At 42.0% G+C, this 15,191-nt stretch overlaps 1 protein-coding gene across 2 annotated transcripts in view; it reads right to left on the reverse strand.

Moving 5' to 3' along the window:
- Positions 1-15,191, reverse strand: part of rnf43 (ring finger protein 43) — a 64,139-nt gene that overhangs the window by 10,454 nt on the left and 38,494 nt on the right. For both annotated transcript variants that reach the window (XM_025065554.1, XM_008332787.3), the window contains exon 2: positions 14,134-14,247. In XM_025065554.1, coding sequence (XP_024921322.1) covers positions 14,134-14,247 — 114 coding nt within the window. The remainder of the gene's footprint in view (positions 1-14,133; positions 14,248-15,191) is intronic.

Raw genomic sequence — 15,191 nt, forward strand, 5'->3', positions numbered from 1 at the left:
CTACAGCCATGCCCCGACGTCAGAGGGAAACAGAACAGGGCAATGGTGATAATATTTCGGGCGCATGCATTCACACACACACGCACGCACGCACGCACAAAAGCTCTGCCAAGGAGAAACATCTGTTACATTAGTTGAACATCTATGATTACAGCACAGAGTCACTAAGTAACTTCATAACCTTTGACTTTTGACAGTAACTTCCACTTTAAGTCTAACATTTCGGGAGGATTTGATGGCAGAAACATAAGTATATAATCTCTTTAAAATAAACTGTTGGGTTTTCCTTTGCCCAAAAAAGGTCTTTCATGTGTTATTTAGGGCACAGGTCCTGCTTCACTCATGCCACCATCTTGTTTACATCTTGTTCTCAATGAAGGAACAAGCCGGTCAGAGCATGCTTTTCTCATTTCTGAAACCAGTTGCCATTCAATTCCACCAATCCATATTTAAAATCTCACACAGAAAATGTTGGAAAAATGAAGTTACAATTCTGTTTTCTATTCAGATACATCACCAGTTAAAGGTTAAATTCTTTAAAAAAAAAAAATCTTTATACTAGTAAATAATGTGCCCACATACTTTTAGACTTAGACCCAGCATTAACTTTAACCCTGTGGGTAACATTGTGCTGGACTAGTGGTAGCCCTTGTGGGGACATGGTCGGTCTGTTTTCCCAGCATGCCTATTATTGAGAGTAAATTATATCGTGGAATAACGTGTGGGAATACGGAGTGAGAGTTAAAGAGGTAAATAAAAAAAAGAAAGAAGACAAGGGAGGGAAGTGCGCTATAGTGCCGCCGCTGCTGCGGCCGCTGCTGCTGGGACATTAAAGCATCTAATGACAGAGTACAGCAATCTGGGCCTATAGGTCTGAGGCTGAGACTCTGCTCTGTCATTTCTCCTGACCAGCCTGGCACACTGGAACCATTACAAAGCCACTGCAACAACACACGCATGATTACTGGAGGAGCAGGCGAGGGCAGGGTGTGGGCTGGTGACAGTCAGGGGAGAGCAGAACCATCACAATCATGTCTGTGGGATTCTGTTGATTCACATCACTTACACTTTCCAGCATCCACTGTGTTGTGACACAACACATGTGGGAGTCATTAGAGAAAGTCCATCAGTGTATGCTGGCGGTGGTACTGAATAACACTAACTCCTTCACTCTCAAGGTCAGCTCCAGCTGGGAGGTGTCAGCCTACATGCCAGTGTGTCCCTGGTTAAGACGAGGAGGCTACGATGGCAATGTGTGAATGTGTAGCATGATTCCCTGCTGGTCCCTATGGTAATAAGGCAGGTGGAGAAATGAGGAGGATCTGTAGGGTGGAGTTGTTGTGTAACAGGTCAGACAAGTAAGGAAGTGTGAGGTGATGTATGGTTGTATGCTGTGATGGATAGAGGGGTTTTTCAACTATGTTTATGGAAAGATTTTTTAGGGTTTCTGGAGGTTGATGTTGTGCACTTTACCTGAGAGGAGGGAGAGGGTTCTGGTGTTGTCTATTATCATTGAGATTAGGGCTGCATGATTATGAACTGTGATGTCTGACTGAAAAGATAAAGAGATACTGTATGTGACACTGGTATCTCAGTGATCCAGGTCATGTTGCACTGCAGCTGTAATGATATTCTGAGCATGTGAAAGAAAAGAAACTGTCACAACAGTTTCACTTTTTTTAAATTGCTGAGCGGCATTCCAAAATGACAGGAACAGGTCGGACAACTTAATTAGTCCAATTATATACTGTCTTTTATTACAGTTTTATTCAGTGACATCAAACAGAGGTTTTATTAAAAAAAACAAGAAAATAATTTGAAAAACCTTTAGCTATAGAAACATTTAAAAACTCCAATTCTTCTTCAAGTCTAAATTAATTCTTCTTTCATTCATTCATCATGTACTAGCTTACTTACTATTATTAACTGATGTATGCATTGTTAATATTTTTATGATGCAGACCTAACATGGCGTTGACTAATTGAGGCTAATCATTAAACTCTAAATGTTAATGATGCTGTGAGTGCTGTTTGTTGCCCCGGCCCTTGGTACTGGCTGAGGACAAGATGATTTGGTTAAATGGAGGAGGGAAGGGTGTGGCCGTGCTCTGGATATCTATTACTCACAGGGGAACTTTGATGTGGGGCTGCTGGAGAAGGGGGGGAGGGGGCAAACAAGTCAGGGCAGGTGAGCAGATTCTGCGCTCTTAGGAAAAATATTGGGCCTGAGGGGGTGGGACTTATTCACATTCTCCTTCTCCTGCTACTTCTCCATGTCTCTCTTTCAACTGGGTCGGCAAGCACACACGCACTAACGCACGCACACACACACACACACACCGGTGGGAGCGATAATGAAAGAGTTGTGAAACTAATCTGGCCGTCTGCAGCGAGGGGAGGTCATTTTTAAGTTCACCCTCTGCCTGCCTTCTCCTTCCACCTCCCGTGTCTCTCCTCCAGGTTTGTTTGCAGTCATCAGCTGCACTGTGACACTTGACAGATGAAAAACACGAGAGGGAGACCATCGCCATCTGATACACCAAAGTTTGCAAAACACATCTTCGAAAAACATCAAAAGGCAGAAAGTGACTGCAGCTTGGAGGCAGACGAGACTCGGTGGAGGCCAGTGACGGCAAAACTGAGAGGCCATTGATCACACCCACATACGTGGAATGACTTGATAAGGCTGGAGCAACAGGACACGGACACGTACACATTCTCTTTAGAAAAAAATAAAATAAATAAAATCTAAATAGAGCAAACAAGAATTTAGAGCAGATAGAACCAAGAAAGTAACTAACTTCCCTATTATTTGATCAGAGATGTCGATTATTGAGGGGTCGACCTAAACAATTAAACACATTGTGCTCAGATGTTTTTTTTCTTTGTCTACGAGGAACTGGAGAAAACCAAACATAATCCCTTTTAATAAAACCGGAGAACCTGCCACAAGTTATTTTCTTGCCAGGGACAACAACTAAACCTGTCTTGTTGTCTGTCTGCTGCTTGTGTTGATTATACAACAAAAAATGACAATTGTTGTAACACTTTTAAAAAAAACTGCAAACAAGTTGCTGATTTTGTAATGAAATGTAATCCAGCTCTGTTTGGAATGGACTACTTTGTCTCTGCAAGTGAAGACTCCCCATAACCACAGACCTGCTCTCCAGGCAGAAAAGCGTCCAAGCATATTCACTCTAACAGTGCATCACCATCATCAGATTCAGAATCAGTATTTATCTGCACATTCAGTATCGTACAAGACATTTGACTTTGTTAATTGGCGCTATATAATAAAACAACATGAGATAAATACTGTAAATATAAAGGTATGAAATCTTATGCCCAACGTAAAGACAGTTAAACGTTGATACAAACATCCAGTTCACACCAATGACGGCAGCACTTGACTCAAAACTACTACAGAATTTTTCTTTTTCTGTTGCTCACAAATGGGCGGCCGCACAGAATCTGAAGGGAAACCAATTTAAGGGTCTTTCCCGGTCGTCTGAGAGGCAGATAATGTTCTTGTTTTCATAAAGCATCCTGTTATTTAATCAGGCCTGTAAGTGAGAGCCCGACAACCCTGCTATGGTGCGCAGCAGACTCTCTCCTCTTCCTCCTCCTCCTCTTCCCCCTCCTCCCTCCCTCCCGCCCTGCCTACACACCCCAACACCCCAACACCCCTCCACCCATCAATCCTGCCCTCCATCTCATTCAACAGCTCTTGTAAACCTCCAGGAATTCATTCTTGGAACAGGCCGTGCAGTAAGCCATGTCTTTCTGAAGAGCAAACACACACAGACACACAAACATGCATCGACAGACACACACACACAGACATACCAATGTTTAAAATACCTGGATTTGAAATTTCATGATTAAAAAATAACTCTCTGTGTGTGAAATGCAGCGGCATTTTCTGGTGCTTGCTCAACAACACAACCCTGACCGGGCCGGGATTCAAACCAGCAGTTCTCAAATCACGGGCCCCATCCTTCAAGCACTAGGCTTTGGCTGCCGAACATCAACCTCTGTTATAAAAGTTAGTGGAAATTTTGATCGATCGATCGATCGATCTATCTATCTATCTACGTCTGTCCTTCTTTATGTATATATCAAATCATAAAGGATGCAGTGACTCTCAGATCAGAGATCAGAATGCTCGGTTAGAATCCACTGATTCAGGACTGCGTAGATCGTGTAGGTTAGCAATGTCACAAGAATCCATTGGATATTAAAAGGTTTCTAAATAGTCTCATTGTATCCTGGCAAAGGGAACGCTCCACGGACACACTGCCTGCCTTGTGACTGTGTTTTGTCAAACCCCTGTTAAAAGCCAAAGGTAGGGGGCATTTGGCACTAACCCCACCTGAGTCAGAGGTAAACGTGCTAACAGTGCAGAGGGAAAACAAGACGTCTCGGCCTCTGCCTACAGTGTTGGACTCACAGGACCTGTTCACTGCTCTGCCTTTAAACCAGAGGGATGTGTAACTCTCCCTTGGTTCGCCTGGGGAAGCAGCCATTGGTAACACAAACCTGTCGTCTTTCCACTTCACTTTCAGCAATGCGTCGTTGCCCAAGCCTGAGGCAACCAAAAAAAAAAAAGGGGGCAAAAGTAAAAGAGACGGATGAAGACGGTAAGAAAGAGAGAAGGGGAGAGAATGTGATTGTAATGGGGGAGGCGGGGGGTGGGGGTGAGGTCTTCTTTATGAGAATGTTTCACTTAATCTCATAAAGGCGGCATGAAAACCTCCATCTGTTTGCAGAGCAGTTCAAAAGAGACTCCACATGCCGCCGCTTGCTGCTACGTAAAAACAACATTCTAATGCAGTTTTTAACAGAGAGCCAGCAGAGCACAAAGACAGTCGGGATGTGTGAAACCAAGGTGAGGAGTGGAAGGAGGACGAGGAAGGCCAGCAGCAGCAGACGGACTGGCAAAAGTGGGAAAAAAAAAAATTAAATAAGGGAAATGTTGGTAAATCGTAGACACAAATTCTTCTCGTCAAGTGTCCTGTATTTGACCTGACCTTGGATCAGTCGACGGGCCGGGCTGGCGGGGCTGCCCTGTGGCCTCGTCTGCCACTCCTCTCAATCAACTCATTCACCTCTTTGGCGCTCCTGTCTGCTGCTACCGTCTCTTCGACCTCCTCATGTTTCACCATGAGGCTTATGCCATTCGCCTTTGTCATTAATAGAGGAATGTCCTGGCACGGCACACGGTTTCAAGGACAGCACCTTTCCATTCAGGGTCTGTGAAAATCAAACTCTCCTTTTCAATAAAACCTTCTGCACTACATAGATGAATCATGGATCTCTGGGCTTCAGGTATGAATGAAAATCCAATATGTTTCTTCAAATTGGAAGAGGAGAGGTGATTATTCTATAGTCTTTCCTGCACGCTAGAGTGCTTCTGCACACCTCCAGGCCTCCTCTCACCAAAGCCAGGGCAAGACCAGGCCCGATCCCATCTGCAGAGCTATTCCAAAGAGCCACCCTCTAAAAAACTCCAGGGTTTAAACTGCTGGGAGATCAAAGGAGTAATACTGCAGTAATAATATGTTTCTTCGCTATGAAGGTTCTCATTCATCAGAGGGAGGCAGTGATATAGTACAGTTGTAACTGCAGGGCCATTAAGCACTCATCATACGACTCTATTCGCCATCTCTGTGTGGAAAAACCTATTCAACTCAACAGACGGAGGAGAAACTCTCAGCACCGGTGCCAAGAACTTTCGCAATAAAAGGCAGGACATGGATGTCATCTCTGTGTCCCAACTCTTCACGCCTCCTTCCGTACAATTATCTCGGCAGCAGCCACGCCACCGCTCCCTGGCTCCTCCCACAGGCAGAACAAGGTGTCCCCCACCCTCAGGGATGGCGGTATTTTAATAACAGCAATTTGGCTGGGGACTGTATTATCTGGACTCTGTCTCTCGCTCTCTCTGTACGAGCATGACACAGCGTTCTATTTTTAGGTCAGCATTTTTCCCAAATCATCTGTGCCGAGCGCCGGCAAACAGCGTGATGAAACCCTGACCTCTGCACGCTCTCTTTGAAGTGACAAGTGAGAGATGTGCCACTCTAATCTGAATGCCTTTCCTGAATAGCACAGCCAGGGGGGGTTAGTGTGCACAGCCTGAGGGTGCGGAGACACGGGCTAGCATGCACAGACACACACACGTAATCCAGCGACTAGAGGCTCAGCATGTTTGTAGCTGGGGTGTGCTACTTCACAAACACTTAATGATTAAAAACAGAGAGTGTCGAAAAGTTCACGGCCGCACGGCTGCATGTCATTTCCTCGTAGTAAAAAGGGTGAAATATCCAACAAAACAAACAAAAAAACATCTATCAGAAATTCACAGTATTCTATTCTAAAACATTAAAGGAAGAAAAGTAAAAAATGAGCAGGGCGAAGGAGTGAGGCCAGCGTTGGAGGTAACAGGAGGAGTCGACAGTGTGCAGTAGACAGCACAGCCTTTGGCAAATCACTCACGCTTCATTGGTAGAAGTGATGACAGCCCTGAACGCAGGTGAACCACAACAACGCTGCAGGACATGATGACTTCTGTAGAGATTTGACCTGTAGGCTTTCATGACCTACGGAGGTGCACTGTGTTGTGATCCTGTGATTTTCTAAGCATCTAAACCAGAGGTGTCAAACTGACAATTCTGTTTCAGGGGCCAGATTACATGTCAAGTGGACCGGACCAGTACAATCATAACAAAATTACCTATAAATAACATTAAGTCCATGTCGCCCCCTTTGTTTTCCTGCAAATAAATACAATATATTACATATTTTCATATTTAATGAAATATAATTGAAAAAAAAACATCACCATCGTTTTGTTATTTTTTAATTTTCAAAATTCATTAAGTGGGCCAAATTGAATCCCGTAGCAGGCTGGTTTTGGTCCACGAGCCATATGTTTGACACCCCTGATCTAAATTCTTCAATGTAAGCTGCCTTTACTGTGTTTTAGAGTGTGAGTTTCCCTGTGTTTGCAGCAAATATACATCGTGCTAATTTATGTAAATTCTGAACATAAATCAAATCACCTGAGGTCATAATCATCTCACCAAGTGTTGTCTTTATGTCAATCAAAAAGGATTATCCACCGCCTCCTGTTGACGTCGGACTCGACCGCTCGTAAATATCTGACACAGATCAACTAATAGAAGGTTAACAATATAAACCGCTAAATAGTCCAGCTCCTTCAACAAACATCTGAAGCAACATTAATGTGTACACACGTCTGCTTTATGACTGTTTTATTTTTACTAGCCCAGATTGAGGCGGTCCTACATTTACATTAGGAGTGGTTGTTTATTATGGAGGGTATTGTGTTGTGTTATTCAAACGTTCTGTGTTTTATGGCCACCACATCACTGTATGTATTAAAACATCTCTATGTACTCTTCTTTATCTCTGTTTTGATTTTAAACTTACTGCAGTACTCTGGTAAGATTGACATGTTTTGGTTCACTGCTGAACAGGTATAAATCAATCAAAGCACAATATTTAAATAAATGTGTGTCTTCACACAATACATTTACTGCTCTGTAAACCAAGTCAACAACTGGCAAAAAAATTCACAACACAATTGAGCAACTTTTTCTTCTTTTTTTTTAACTTGTGAATAAGACGATTTTTCCTGGACTTAACAAGTCTGAAGACTCTCACTTGTACAAAATATTTTTGACTGGGTCCAGCAGTAATGACTGCTCCTGCCTGTGTGATGACAACAGACCAGACTAATCATTCCGTATTACTGTCCTTGGCCTCTGAACAAAACACATTCTTCATGACCATCAGCAGAAACAAGCAGCTGTTTTTTTCCCCCTCTCCACCAGGTGGCCAACGTTTCTTATCACAGATCTAATTTAATGAGAAATGTTTCCTCATGTATTCTATACTCAAATATTTTAAAGTAAATACAGTACAACATTTGAATCTTACCAAAACAAACAGCGTAAAGCGCTGCGTGACGACGTAGGGAAAACACTGACCTCTGAAAACTCTTAAAGTAGCTAAGGCTATGTCCACGTTAGGGACCAGAAGTACACAAAAATACTTGTATGTATCTAAGTACTGTGAATGTGTTTATTTTCTAACTGAAATTTCTGACTAGAATCCATCGTCAGTGGATCAGACTGCAGCTTTTGTTAATACGGTGCACCAGGTGTTGCAGATTCAGTAGATTAATTAACAAGCCCTACTGTAACATGTGAGTGTGTGCGTGTGTGTGTGCGTGTGTGTGTGCTTTTCCATCTTCATCTGTATCATGATGGAAGTAAGAACACACACAGGTCCCAGAATGCTGTGCAGAACCCCATCTATCACACAGACAAAATAAATAGGAGTTCACAGAGATGGGCTATCAAAGTACGAATTACATCATGGCTACAGTCAGAACCATAATGAGTGCACTGACTGAGGAGAAGGCAGTCATTAGGCCGCTGGACTCAAATCTAAGCACTTCCTCCCGTGTTATCTTCACGTTGATATGGTGGGTTAGACGGGGTCTAACTTTAGAAACAGAGGAAAAGGGAGGGAAAAGACAGTGTTGCCTGAGTCAAACAAGCTGAAAGAAAAATCGTTCTGCACTTAAAATAATAAAGTATGATGCACGGCTCGCACAAGGAGGGAAAGACTGAGAGGAACATTGCCTAAGAACCTAAGAAAACAAAATTGTGACAGTATTTGAAAGAAGGGGTGAGTTTAAAAAATAAAGCCCAAAGCAACTTCTCTATCACTTTTTTAGCAGTTGCTTTTAAGATGAAATGATCAAAGAGGTGTAAACTGATCTGACAAGGAGCATAAAGGCAAGGAGCCTTAGGATAACAGGAAGAAAAGGGCCAGAACCTTCTGTTTGGAAGGTTAAAAAAAAAAACAGTTTTTTTCCAACTCTCAAGAACAGATTTATGATTAATCTTATATTGGGGGGGAAAGGCAGAAATGGAGAGGGGTGTGTGTTGTTTTTTAATTATTATAAAAGTGGATTTAGCTGTTCAAGAAGTAATGGTCCTTGCAGGTCCTTTAGCAAGGTGGTTGCAAATGAGACAGAGGCAGAAAGTCATATTTTATCCCTTTGAAGACAGCAGTGCAGCTCTATGGCACAGATAAGCAAATAATGACTTCCCATGGGAGAGGAATCAAAGAGAGGGGAGAAGTCTTCTAACCCTGACACATTTTCTACAGGCCAAAGTGTCTATTGTGTACCTGCTGCTTTTTGCATTTACTCTGTAAAGTTTAAATATCCCCCGTTTTCCAGATGTTTCCCCTGTGTTCCTCCTCCTCAACTGCTCTCTGATGAACTGGAGATGTTGGACTCAGGACCGAGAGGAAAGAGGCCAAAGACAGCTACCATTGCATTTCCAGCCCCTGTCTCTGCTAAGAAACAGCAGGCAGGAACAGCCTGGGGTCAGTGTCACCCCCTACAGACAATCAGACGAGAGGAGACAAAAACATTGTCACAGGGGCCGTGATTTATTTCTCCCTAAATGGGTTTCCCTTGTTTCCAAGCACTTCCTGTTCCTGAAACGACTCATCCTGTCCTAACAGTTAAGGCCACAGTTAGGGCTAGTTTTTTTATGAGTCACCCTGGCAAAGTTACGGTCTTCCTTTACTAATCGCTACAGTATGTCCTCCTGTCCAAACGTCCTCCTGACGTCTAGAGGCCATCATGGATATTGACAGATGGTAGAATTGGACAGTGGACACACATGGTAGTGTCCACGGTCCAATGCTATCTTTGGAAATTTAGTGCAGGTCTGATGTCGTTGACTAAAAAAATGTAATTTGCACCTGCTACGTGTTAACTAACACTCCTTTGAATAACCCGGGGCTGGTAATCTTTGTCATTTATTATATTATTTAACATGTGTTTTTATGGCCGTTTTAACAAAGACAAGTATTGAGTAGTTGCAGTGTTAGGACATGATTCAAAATATACGACATGTTAATTAGACACTGTAATTAATTAATCAAAATGAAATTATTTAAAAAATAATTTAGTTTTAGTATTTTTTTTCATTTCAGTTGATGAGGTAATTAATACATAGAGATACAATTTTAAAAGTGCTACTCAGAGATGAACAACTATTATATTTTTGTCTGCTACTTTCACTGGTGAATGTATGACTACTGTATTTAACATTTAAAAAAATCTTGATTCTGAACAACTTCTTCTGATCTTTCTGGAGGCACCCTGTGGCCAAGTGGTAAGAGGATCGCAGGGTTGCAGGTTCGAATCCTGCTCTGCTCTCCAGGGATTGATGCAGACGTACATGTACAGTGACCATGAAGGCTGATTCTGGTTCTTCTTGTGGGGTGGCTACAGTGTTTGCCTGCACCTGCCAGACTTTAAATATTAGTAATGTGAAGTACTGTTTTGTGTGAAGAACAAGAACATGTTCTCTAAGAGCATGGACAAGGTCACAGACTTCTGTGTTTTTAAATGTTATCTTTTAAAATATATCAAATAAAACAAAAATAAAAGTGTAGTGCCTCTCAGCCTGCAGTAGGAGGCACTCTCAGTGAGGTACTCACTGCGAGGCTTTGAACTCCTACTTGGGTCAACAATCCTACAATGACAATTCTAACGCCTAAACGTTTTACGATGTTTACCGGCTCCACCATTTACAAACATTTGAATCCTCAAGTGTTCAACAAAATATGAGAGTTGAGCCGATCCATGGGAGTTCACCTCGATGAAAGCAGATTTTGAGCTGCAGGCTGTTTGGCACAACGTTGTTAATTATAAAAGGTTTCTTTGGTGCAAGTTGTTCTGTCAATCATCTTGTTTTGGGGCAAATATTTGGATTTGTCATGTTCGATGTAACAACCGTACGGCATGACAACATCACAAACACAAGACAGCGGTGTCTATCGCAGCCTGATCTGCTGTGACTGACACGTTCAGGATTGATATGCCTGTCTCTTCACGACAAAGCCACCTACTTAATATCCTGACAAAGTTTTGGGAGGTTTAAAGTAATATGATCACCCACATATGCAGGCATGAACACACACCAAACCCCTAGCTAAAGAAAACGGGATTACAGCATTATTAGACTTAAAGACCTTTTCATCTAATGGGGCAGAATCAACGCAGGGCCTTCTGCGAGGGACGACGTGTTCAGACAGGGTTACGGTGCGATGCCTATGTAGAACAGTTTTCACAAAACCATGGATTCTTCAGCGGTGTCAGCAACAGTCTTCAAAGGTACTAATCGTTTGTGCGTAACCCTAAAAAATGCGCAGTGCAAAGAAGCCCCTAGTGGCAGCAATGATCTGCTTTTTTTTATTTTTGTGTTGTTTTGTGACTATTCTTGAAAACCTTTTCAGCAAAGCTATAAACAGAGAAAACAGACAGATCAGTTTAACTGAGGAAAAAAAAATGGCAGAGAAATTTTGAGGTGTGTTGTGTATTAATGGTTTAATTAAATTCAGTTAAATTTAGTTAAATTATCTGATTTGTAGCTCATTCCAACAATTTATGAATTAAAAGAGAACTGTTAAATAATATATAACACCCAAGGGCTCTCCTTATAACATACGTATAACGTATAATGTAATGTGTACATGGAGCACAGCAGTACTGAACTTTTAACAGAAAATAGTAAATAAATGGCCAAAACACAGGGTTACTCCTTGTTGCAAATTAATCCAGTGTGGAGACCTCTTTTTACACTAGTACTGACTAGAACTGTTAACATGTACGAGTGTAATATTATCCAAAACAGTTTATTGTGTCTGTTGTATTCTAAATAAATAGAAAAGGGACCTGTGTGCCACGGCTGGGTGTGTACTTTGACACCACTACTTAGACAGCGCTTCTGTGATGGGCTAAGCTAACATAGCAAGCTGCTTCAGGAAATGCTCTCTGTAGAACACTGTCAGCCACTACATAAAAATGCTCCCTGAGCCTGTGTGACATTTAAAGGAAGCCATAAATCCATTCTGAGCAGAAGTATAATCAGGTTTACCCCCGAGATGGACCAAAACAATAAAAAGCGTATCCTCGGATCAGAGTCCAGACGCGGTGTGTTTTTGTTATTGCCAAAAATAAACCGCGGGTGAAGTCTGTTATATCAAGGAAGCAAAAGCCTGACTCTGAAATGACAGTCTTCATGGTATATGTGTGATGGTACGATGTCACAGAGGGCGACATCGGAAGGTTTCAAAGACAGAAGCTTGGAGACAGTGCTACTTCTATGGAACCTTTCAGCATAACAACCAGATTCAAAAAACTTGTGCTATGCTAAACATGGCTAGCACATTAAAAAGAGAAAAGGTATTGTGTGGACATATGGTCTTATATTAATGTATTGTTGGTTTGACGCTTGAACCAACAGCTGTGATTTGATTCAATTTGATTTCCTATTTGATGCCTCTGTAAACATGTCAACATTAGGTCCTAAAAGACTTCAACTGGATTACTACATCCAGTTGAAGTCTTTTAATAATAATGTTGTCTGAAAAGAACTACAAATTTAACTATACAGTTTAGTCATGAACATTTTCAGTTTTCTAAAATGCAAAATTACTGGTTTAGATAATCCAAATTTTCATGTCCAAATTAGACTTTGCTGGAAAAGAAACAAATGTGACAGAATGGAAAAAAGTGTTTGTCAAATATTCTGGAAACAGCAGCTAACAATAACTTTGGGTGATTTGGTCTAGCTTATAAAAGCTGAGGATTGAAAGTTTGGGCTTCAACGTCAACTCCCTGATTTATAGACACAGAGAGTAAAATAAAGATTAGAGACAGGATGGATCGGGTTTCTCTCTGTGATTGTATAAGGTATAAAAAAAGAAAACAAAAGTTACACTTCAAGGTTTTGATTTTTGCTTTGTTTGGTCCCACGTCTATTCCGAGTATGTGCGGTGCAACACATGCCGCTGTGGCCGTCCATGTATCTATAGATCAGTGGGACACGCTGCAGGCAGACTGCACTGTAAACAAGTCTCTTACAAAGAGCCTGGCTGAGCCAGCATCACACAGCCAGTCTGATTCATTGTCTTTAAACAGCCAAGAGCAAACTCCTCAACAGCTGCATGACAAATCCATAATAAATCCACCACAACCAAAAGCCTCAAATCTCAGTGAGGAAGCGAGGACGCAGGTGGCTGCAGAGAAGTTTATGACAACGCATACTTTCCAGGCGACCGATACAACAAAAAGAAGCCCTTCCCTCCACTTCCACCACCACCCCCCCGCTCCCTCCTTCAGCTCCTCGTGATTTCAAAGGCAGTCTGCAGGGTGGAGAGAGCACTCGGAAGCAACAGGCGCTGTTTATTGGTTCTTCTGAAAAACTCGGTTTTTGTTTATGGGACAAAATAATGTCTTTGTGATTTAGTGTTTAATCAAAACCAACGTGAGCCCGAGTCCTGGTCCTAGTCCTCAGTGACAACCGTCTTCTCTCCGTTTGGTTCCCACTCAGGGAGCAACAACAGCAAGTAAGGAAGGAAAGCAGGCAAGAGTGGGAATGACTACATATTTGCCATGGAGGGCCGCATTTAAACATGGCTTTAAATTAGGGGGGAAAAAAAAGCACCGACTAAAAAAAAGGACTGAGTCGCTAAACTACCTCTGCCTGCTAATTTGTCACCACTTGAAAAACAAAGGAAAAAATAGCAGCAGTTATAAATCGTGGTATTCTAGGTTAGCATATGCCAGTCAGTGTGTATGGGATCATACTTAAACTTAAAGGGAATTTGGGTCAACTCTGTTGTCGTTGCACATACATCTGAACCACTGTGGGTGGAAGCTATAGAGCTCCGTCTGGGTTCATATAAGAGGGAAGAAGGCTGGCTGGGATCAAACCCGTGACAGCTGCTGCTTGACATTCTCACATCAGAAGCCAGGGCTCACTGCCACTAGCTACATAGCAGCGTTCAGTTAAGTCCATCTTCTTCTGTGCAACCCATGACTTTATAAGATCAGTGTCCTGGACAAAACACCACAGTTACTGAAGACGGGAGAACTTTCTCATGTATAATTCAAAATTCAATTAAAATTCAGTTAAAAAGATGAAGAAATCATCCAGACAAATGTCTCTCAGAGATGTCACTGTAACCAGCAGGAACGCACGAGGCGGTCAACGGCGTGTCCGTGTTTACCTTTTCCGGCAGTGACAGACAGCGGGGTACTCTGTGCTCCAGCTTGACAATGGTGATGAAGTCACTCTCCTGCCTTTCATCCTCGCTGGTGTTGCAAAGAGACAAAGGGTGGTACTACAAAGAAAAGGCACAAGACAGAATATAAAATGAAAACTGTACAAAACATAGAATTTTACAATGGCACAAAGGTTTGATGTGGGATCATGGGATATCTTAGCAAGGTGACATTCCAAATAAGTGAAGAGCAATAAGTGCAGCTGCAACACATTGAGACATTTTGAAAAATGTTATCTGGTCTTCAAAGGACCACACAGTGAACTCACAATAATCTGATCACAAATTATATTTGAATTATAATCAATAATTCACACATACATCAAGGTCCTCCTGTGTACACATATATGTGTGTGTGTGTCTTTATAAAGTCTAGAAATACGTATTGTTGAAATAAAGTACCATTTGAACCATTTGAATGAATCTAAGGATGGAAGTACACAGAACAGTAAAACTAGTAAAGAACTGTTAAAAGACGTTCACTCTTTACTGGGACGGCATCAATAAATGTTTTTTTTGATCTTTTACAACAGAATAGAGCAGAAGTGTTATCTAGATTCACCCACATTTAAAATAAAGGAAACCATCTGTAGAAGACTAAGTGTCCAAGGCAAAGAACACGACAGATGCACTTGATCTGATTGAAGATTTTCTGCGTTAAATACAAGCGTTTCCTTCCCCATTAAAATGAAAAGGAAAAAACACTCTGGCACCCTACGAAATCAATTACATGGATGGTGATGTTCACTCCCATTCCAAAGCTCTGAGAACTGAAATAAGAGATATGCTTTTTTAGTAAGAACATTTGATCCCTCTGAAAGGCAGGAAATTCAAAGCGGCTGAAAAGCTGCATTTAAGAGCTCAAGGAGTAGCAGCGGCGTTTGAGCTCTCACAGAGATCAGGAGTTTGAAGCAGTCGAGGAAAACACCCTGTGACATCAGTCACAGCAACACCAGCAAAGTGCTTCCCATGGAACAGCAACAACCCCCCCCCCCCCCCCCCCC

Source organism: Cynoglossus semilaevis, chromosome 19, assembly GCF_000523025.1.
Source record: "Cynoglossus semilaevis isolate Cse_v1.0 chromosome 19, Cse_v1.0, whole genome shotgun sequence".
Taxonomy (NCBI): Eukaryota; Metazoa; Chordata; class Actinopteri; order Pleuronectiformes; family Cynoglossidae; genus Cynoglossus; species Cynoglossus semilaevis.